This window comes from Echinops telfairi, unplaced genomic scaffold (genome assembly GCF_000313985.2).
Source record: "Echinops telfairi isolate 266 unplaced genomic scaffold, ASM31398v2 ScPeMD7_1;HRSCAF=3_0, whole genome shotgun sequence".
NCBI classification, from domain to species: domain Eukaryota; kingdom Metazoa; phylum Chordata; class Mammalia; order Afrosoricida; family Tenrecidae; genus Echinops; species Echinops telfairi.
In genome coordinates this window covers 48,455,123-48,464,035 of record NW_022103896.1, presented here as the reverse complement: position 1 = coordinate 48,464,035, position 8,913 = coordinate 48,455,123, and the positions used below count along the sequence as shown (strand labels likewise).

Genomic DNA, 8,913 nt, shown 5'->3' with positions numbered 1-8,913 from the left:
ATCAGTGTTGTTTTTGCAATTACTCAACTACTGTTCAGATGGTCTGAATAGTGACTCAGAGGCTACTTACTCTTCATCAACTTTAGTTCCATTTACTACTACTATTCCCAAATTGCCGATTTCTGCTAATAATTATGTTAGTCATAAACCTACAGTTCAATCATGTCTGATCAGAAATGACTATTAAAAAAGTCTCCCTTCCACCTTCAATGATACCCATGTATTGTTTTAAGAACTGCTATGAAATCAGTGGGAAATGGAACAAAGGCAACATCACCAAGTAAAATTATATGCCATATATATGTTGTAGCAAATACTTTATATTTGAGAATCTTTACAGCTTGCTTTTCCATTCCATTATTACAAGTGATGAAAAAGAAAAAAATTGCAAGTAGCATGCAAATTACAGTCTTCCCACTTCACTAACACAATTTTTACTTTCCAGTGTCACTTCCATATTTATTCCGGTAACTGCCTGCAAAGCTGAAACTGATTAGAAAATTCCTTATAGCTTAAAATATCTTTCTCATCTTAGGAAAAACCAAATAGTCAACCATCAAAATTAAAAATAAATTGGATAGCCAATCCGTTGCAGTTATTATTACTAGATCCACTTCATTTGTCGGTGTCCAAAATATAAAACAAATAATTCTGTATCTTCAAATTTGTCTGTTCTTAAAATGCTAATTAAAACTTTGGTTGTTTTCCTGTAATATAAAAGAGAAAGTATTGTATCATTTAGACTGAATATGATTTTTACTAGTTTATGAAACCAAATACTATGAACCTACTGTTTACTCATCCAAATGCATGTTACTATAGAAACTATTAAAATCGTTGGAATTTGTCAAATAACAGTTTTTCTGTGTTTAATGGAGCATATGTATTTTATTTTTAAATGTTTATTGTATTTTAATTGTTATTAATAAATCAAAAGAAAACTCAATGTACCAGGTCTATTCAAACAATGTGTATGACAAACTTTTAATTAAAAAAATAAAATGTTATTTAAGATGGTAAAATCTACAAATGAAGTGATTATATTTTGTTGCATTACATTTTAAATTTATTCTTATATACTAAAGGTTATATGTTTCTAGGAATTGGTTCTACCTTTTAATAGGAGAAAATAATGTAATATCAAATATCCTTTTTGTGTAAGGTATTATGAAAACATTTTAAAATTCCTAATTTTAATAATTTTAAAAAGAATTGGCTAGAGGCTCATAAAATGGGGAGTTAAAATAATTTTTCTACATTATTGAAAAGATAAATTTCAAAAATTATAAGGGAGCTAAAATAACTATGCATTCCAAAAGGGTTACTAATATCCCCAAAACACAGAAGGGTAATCTATACTTCTTACTTGAGCCCTGCCAGCAGACCTAGACACACTGAGTCACATGCTACCAGAAAGCACTAAATACAAATCAAATTCGGTTCAAAATGTAAGTTATTAAAAGTGCCAAACTGACTTCAACTCATAGTGCCTCTAGATAAGTTTCTGAGGTAATATGTTTTTACAGGAACAGCCTCATTTTTTTCTCCCAGGGAGCAGCAGGTGAGTTTGAACTGCCAACCTTGTGGGTAAGTTGTCCAGTGCTTACTCAATAGTTCCACTAGGACTCCAGCCAGCAATTCTATGTACAACAAAATAAAACACTGGCCAGTCCTGCACCATCCAAACAATTGTGGTTATATTAGTCCCGTTAGTCCATTGTTACTAACCACCCTGTCAATCTATCTCCTTAATAGTCTTTCTCTTTTTCGTTGACAATCCATGAATTGGTCTCTCTGATAATAAATGGTCCTAAGTATGTCCAGTCTTACCATCCTTGCTTCTAAGAAACTGTATACTTCAAGACAAATGTGTTGGTTCTTCTAGCAGTCCATGATACTTTCAATGGTCTTCATCAATACCGTAATTCAAATGCCTCAAATTTCCTTCAGTGTATGCTTCTCAAGTTCCCTGGGCTTTCAACAAATAAGGTGGTGCCATCTACATATCCACAGGTTGTTAATGAGCCTTCCGCCAATCCTGATGCTGTGTTCTTTTCATATAATCATTTTCTTCAGATTATTCATTTGGCATATAGAGTCAATAACTATGGTGAAAGGGTACAACATTAATGCATACCTTTCCTAATGTTAAATCATGCAGTATTCCTTTGTTCTGATTCTTGGACTGTTAACAAATTCTGCATGAGTCTAATTAAGAAATTTCCATTCTTGGTAATGTTACCCAGTTTGTTAAGATTCACACAGTGGAAATGTCTTTGAATAATCAATAAAACACAAATAAGCACCTTTCTGATATTCTCTGCTTTCAGCCAAGATCCATCAGATATCAGCAGTGATACACCCCACACTCCAATCCTTTTCTGCATCTGACTCGAATTTCTGGTAACTTCTTGTTATTGTACTGTTTGCAAACATTTAAAAGTTATCTTCAACAAAATTTTACTTGTACATGATAATAGTGATATTGTTTTAATTCCCATATTCTGATGAGTCATCAAGTTATAGAATGGGCACAAATATGGATCTCTTCCATTTGGTGGGAAGCAGCAGCCATAAAAGGGGTAGAAAACAACATTTGTGGAGCACTTAACAGAAGAGAGTACCATACTAGTCACTGTCGTATATTATCTTATTTAAAATCTAGTTCATTTACTTCATTTACAGACGTGAGGAATTTTATCACTCTTATTCACAACAGTACAAACTGTGACTGAAAGAAGGTAAGATCTTTAATCTGAACTATCAGTACATAGAGTAGAGAGGTCTAATTTGAATTCATCCAATACCCAAACCTTTGTCATTTCCAATCAATATCCAAAAAGATTTATGGATTTTTAAAAATTTTTTGTGGAAATTGACAAGTTAACCCAGAAATATGAACTAGAACAAACATATTTTGAGGAATATCTTGGGTGACTTGCTTAATTGTATTAAGGAGCTCACTGAGTAAAATAAAGAGCCCCCAAACAAACTAGCCAGTACAAGCAAGCTTCAAGGATTTAGTCATTTGATTTCCATCAAATACAGCAAAGAACGAACTATATTTTCAAAAATTAATTTCAAGACAAATAGATATTTGAATAGGAAAAAAATTAAATTTGAACCTTACGCTTCATATATCACAGAGAGAAATCAATCCCAGTGTATTATAAACCTCAAGTTGAAAAACAATAATATTAGAAGATAATATGGGAGAGAGTATTTTTCATGATCTTTCAATATGACTTATTTCTTAAATGAATTTTGGCTGAAAGCAGAGAATACTAGAAAGATGTTTACCTGTGTTTTATTGACTATGCAAAGGCATTTGACTGTGTAGATCATAAAAAACTATGGATAACATTGACAATAATGGGATTTTCAGACCATTTAATGTTGATCATGTAGAACAGTTGTTTTAAAGGAATAAGGGAATACTGTGTGGTTTAAAATAATGAAATACTGGGTGTCAGAGTTATATCCTTTCTCCTTACCTATCCAATCTGTATGTGCTGAGCAAATCATCCAAAAAGCTGAACTACATCATGAAGTTAGCTTTTTGAGTAACACAGCATATCAGGATTGGAAGGAGATACATTAACAGCCTGCAAAATGCAGGTGACACCATCGTGTTGGCTGAAATCGAAGAGGACTTGAAGCACTGATGAAGATCAAAGATGGTCTTCAGTATCAGCTACACTGCAACATGAGACAAACATTCTAATGACTGGACCAATAAGCAACGTCATGACAAACAGAAAATATTGAATTTGTCATCAAGGATCTCCTTTTCCTTGGATCCACAATCAACACCCATGGAAGCAGCATTCAGATCAAATGGGCAAAGTCTCTTTAATGTCTCACAAAGCTAAGATGTCACTTTGCGGACTAAGGCATGCCTAAGGAAAGCCATGTTATTTTCATATCCATACAAAGCTAGCCAGTGAATAAGGAAGACTAAAAAGGAATTCATGCATTTGATTCATGGTGTTGACAAAGAACATTGTACTATGGGCTGCCAGTGCAACAAATAAATCCATCTTAAAAGAAGGATAGCAGAAATCTCCTTAGAAGAGAGGATTTTGAGACTTTATCTCATGTACTTTGGAAATGTTATCAGGAGACACTAGTCACTGGAGAAGGCAGGGCATAATGCTTGGTTCAATTAGGTAGAGGATTAGCAAAACTAGGGAGAAGGCCCTCAGTAAGACAGACACTAGCTACCACAGTGGGCTACCACTAGCAAGCACAATGATGACTGTGAGGATGGTGCGGGCAGAGCAGTGTTTCACTCTGTTAGGCCAGGGGTTGCTATGAGTCAAAGTCAATCTGTGGCACCTAATAATAAGCTGAAAAACAAAACAATAAGGTTTTAGAAAATAATGAGATGATATTTTCATAATCTTTTAATAGAGAAACGTTTCTTAAACAGAATACAGCTATCCTATTCAATTTTTAATGAGTAGAAAAGTACTTTATAATAATTGGTTTTATTACATATTTAGATATATATACTACTTCTGAATTATACATTATAGTAAGAAAAGGTTAAAAATCTAGAGATAAGATCAAATGAAAATGTTAGAGACAATACTGTGAAATTATATAATATGAAAATTTACAAACTCCTTACTGGTTTTTGAAGTACAATGGGATGATCGGGCAGAAAGTCTGGTTTTATTCTGCAGATGGAAACACTTGAGAGCTTCAACAGGAAATCTCTACTGTATTTAATTCTTTCTGTAGATATTAAGCATTAGTTACAGTGTTATAAAACAATTTATTCTCCAAGATTACTTTTTGGCTCATTTACTTCTGAAGGTAGTACCTTAAGTGTCTATTATGTATGAAATAATGAATGTTGTCTTTTGAAAAGTGGAGGAAAGTTTTAAAAAAATTTAAAAGACAGCTGTTGGAAGTCCATGGCAAGTGCCCTAGGATTGTCTGTATCAGGCTATAAAAACAGCTAACACATACTGGGCAAACTGGATCCCACCAAATGTACACTAAATAAGCCTACTTGGTTTTAAAAAATTGTATTACTATACAGTTAATGAAAATAGATCCAATTTAAGGATAATGTGCCCAGTATATTATGCTAGCTAGTGGTGGACAAGTTTGAAGACAAAGCTTCCATCTTCCACAGGGTAGAATGACTCAAATGTCAGCATTTTTCTCATCAGAAATCAACACCAGAAACTAAACCAAGATAGGCCGTCTATTAGGATAGAAGACAAGGGAGCAAAACCTTTAAAGTACTAAGAGGAAAGAATCAACAAATCATAATTGTTGCCAGTGAAAATGCCTTTTAGGATATGAACGCTGAGCAAAAGCTAAGGGTGTTCCTTCACTGGAGGGAAATCATAACTTACATTTTTATCTTCAAGGATACAGGCAACAAAGATGGTCAATAGCTGGATAAATATAACAGACCACCCTTTTCCTTCCAAGTTTTATAAAGTAAAGTGAGAACTGTTAACATTGCTTGTGGTGTTTTTGAAGTATAGCGATACAGTGCATATAAGAATGAAAGCCAAAAAGGTTCATGCAGGTTGGGGAGGATTTATGGGTGGTGATCAGGTTTCATCATAACCACTCATTATGGACAAACAGTAAAAAACAACCAATCTGTACTTTAACTGATAAATTATTCATCCATAAAATGTAATTAGGTATTGATACATGCTACAATGAGGTAGCTGTACATCAAAAATATTACACTTATGAAAGAAACCAGACACAAAATGGCAAATATTGTATGATTTCATTTATAAGAAATGTCAAAAATAGGCAAATCCAGAGACAGAAAGCAGGTTAGTGATTATTAAGGGCTAGCTAGAGGAGCAAATGGAGAGTGGTTATTTCATGGGTAGAGTTGGGTTTTTTTAAGTGATGTGACCGTTCTTGAATTGGTTACGAGTGGTGGTTGCACAGCAGAAAAAAATAATTTTAGAGAATACTATGTATAGCAAAAAATGTTAGCTAAGTTATGAGAAAATTGACAAATTTCTTGAACTGCATGAACTCTCTGCACTAGCTCAAGAAGAAGCAGTGTCTCTCAACAGACACAAAGCCAATGAAAAGAACCACATTATTACCTAAATCAATGCACCAAAAAACATTTGGCAAAATTCTATATCCTTATAATTATAAAAATATTCAACATGCTAGGAATAGAAGAAAATATTCTCAATATAATAATGTGAATTTATGAGAAACCCACAGCACACATGTTTCACAAAAACGGAGCGGTTTCTCATTAAGATCAGAATTAATGCTAATCACTGCTATTCAGTAATGTTACAGAAATACTAGCCAGACTACTGGGCTTGGAACAAAGACAGACGTATGAAAACAGGGAAGGAGGACATGCACCTCCCCTTCCACAGATGACATGATCCCATATAGGGAGGCCTGACGTTTTGGGGAAAATTCCATTGTCTTTTCATTTCATTTTTCCATGAACTTATAACAGTTTTATTGACATATAATTTATGTATCATACAATTCAATGGTTTAATCATATCAAAAGGAGCTGTACAATCATCACAATTCACTTTAGAACATTTTCTTCTTAATTATACTCATTATTATTAACTCCGTTTTCCTCCTTCCATGAATTTTTTAAGCTTTCTCATACATAGAAAACCTCAAAGAGTTCATGAGACAGGTTTAAGAATTAACAAATGGATTGAGAAAACTGACAAGATACAAGGTCAAAACACATGCAATAAACTATCTATCTTATTTAAACCATTGTTCTTCTAGTCTCTGCCTTACACCAGTGAACCCTATAGCCTAACTAGTAGGTAAAAATCAGCCTACAAAAATGCAATAAAATCTTTTCACTCAAACAGCAATGTAATATTAACCTTTACATGATGCTAAGACATCCTCAAATTAAATTTGGGGAGTACAGTAAAACTTTACCTTTCTTAACTGGAGACTGATGTTGCTGCTTTTCATTAAGACCTTGAGGAAAGGCTTGCATTCCATTGGTCTTACACTGCCAAACAAGAAGAAAACACATTTTAACTCAGGTTTACAACTACATAACATTATTGGGACTTAAAAAAACCTCCCTACAGAAACAACATACAAATAAACAGAACTCCTAGAACCAACTTTATTAAAACCGTGGAAACTAGTCAAAGGTTATAACCAAGTGAATGCTACATCAATAAAAATGGTGATGTCAAAATGGTAGGAAAACTTTGTTCTTTCATAAGGCTTGGTTTTATCCTTGCTGCCCATCCCAGGCTCAGAAACCATCTTAAAGCTAGGGCAACCAACCCACATCCTCGGGATCCTGGTCTCTAGCTAAAGAGGGAGTAGACTTTATTTGTAAATTATTCTGTGCAGCTATTCTAAGTAGAGGGACTCCATGAAAGAATGAAACGACGTGCATGTCTCTTCCCTAGCTCCCCCACACACAAAAAAGCTGGGAAATTGAATCCAAGAGCATTGTAAAAGGATTAGACAACATGATAAATGGGATTGATCCTATGAAAGAAATGGTGGTCAACATTAGCAAATCAAAATAAGGTACTACATTAAGAACAAAAGAAAAGCACCACATAATTGTATCAATTAATGCATAGAAGACTTTTGATAAAATTCAAAACCCTCTCATGATGAAAAAAGCACTGGACAATTTACGCATGAAGGGAATTCATCAATCTGATCAAATGTATTTATGAAGAAAACCCACAACTAAATACTTAGGAAGAAAACCTGGAAACATCACCCTTGAGCTAGGAACAATATGAAGCATTGCTATTCAATATAGTGCTTTGAGTTCTAGATAGACAGACAGAAATAAAAATAAATGGTATTTAAATTGGAGAGGGAGAAATGCAACTATTCTTTTAAATGGGTAACATACTACAGTACCTTAAAGATACCAAATGTTCACAAAAAGCTATTCGTTCTGTTAAATGGATCCAGCTAAGTGGCAGGAAATAACACATACAAATGTAAAACTTTAATACATTAGCAATTAGTCATCTGAAAAGGAAATTAAGGCAATAACTCAATTTATGAAACCATTTATTAGACAAGAATAAAACATCTACAACTCAATTTAACCAGAAAGGTGAAAGACTTTAACATTGCAAACTATAAATACTACAAGATCTTAAAGATCTAAATAAATGGAAGGATATTCCATGCTCATGGATCATAAGGCTTAATATTGTTACAATGTCAACATGATCTAAAGAAATCTATAGATTCAATGCAATACTCATCAAAATTCCAATCCTTTTTTGCAAAAATGAAAAAGTTAATCTTCAAACTTAAATGGAATTAAAAGGACTCCCAAACAGTCAAAAGTAATCTTGAAAAAGAACAAGAAAACTCACTTCCAAATTTCAAATCATATTATAAACCTACAGTCATCAAAACTGTCTGTACTGGTGTAATAATAGACATACAGACCAATGGAATAGAATTGAAACCAAGAAATAAATCCATCCATCTCTGGTCAACTTGAGCTTCAAAGGTGTAAAACCATCCAATGCGAAAAGAATAGTTTCTTATTGAATCTAGGATACCTGAATTTATACAAACAGAAGAAACTCAGGCCCATACGTCCCACCATTTACAACTACTTTAAAATGGATCAAATACCAAAATACAAGATCTAAAAACACAAAACCATTGGAAAACATAGGGGTAATAAATACTTCAAGATCTTGTTTTCAACAATGGCTTTTTATATAAAACACCAAAACATAAGCAAAAAAAAAGCCATATATTATATCTCACCAAATTTTTTGGTGTGTTATAATAATGTGGATTTTATTCTTCAATACACTGGTAATTTTTTTTAAGCTGAGGTTTTTTTTTTAAATAATCATTTTATTAGGGGCTCATACAACTCATCACAATCTGTACATACGTCATCTGTGT

General features: G+C 33.3%; 1 protein-coding gene across 1 annotated transcript in view; it reads right to left on the bottom strand.

Annotated features, from left to right (window-relative positions):
• Nucleotides 1–298: 298 nt before the first annotated feature.
• CUNH8orf88 (chromosome unknown C8orf88 homolog) overlaps nt 299–8,913 on the bottom strand; it is a 17,055-nt gene continuing 8,440 nt past the window's right edge. The window contains exons 3-5 of the mRNA XM_013006936.2: nt 6,931–7,006; nt 4,634–4,740; nt 299–707 (exon numbers count right to left, since the gene is read on the bottom strand). Coding sequence (XP_012862390.1) covers nt 684–707; nt 4,634–4,740; nt 6,931–7,006 — 207 coding nt within the window. The 3' untranslated portion in view covers nt 299–683. The remainder of the gene's footprint in view (nt 708–4,633; nt 4,741–6,930; nt 7,007–8,913) is intronic.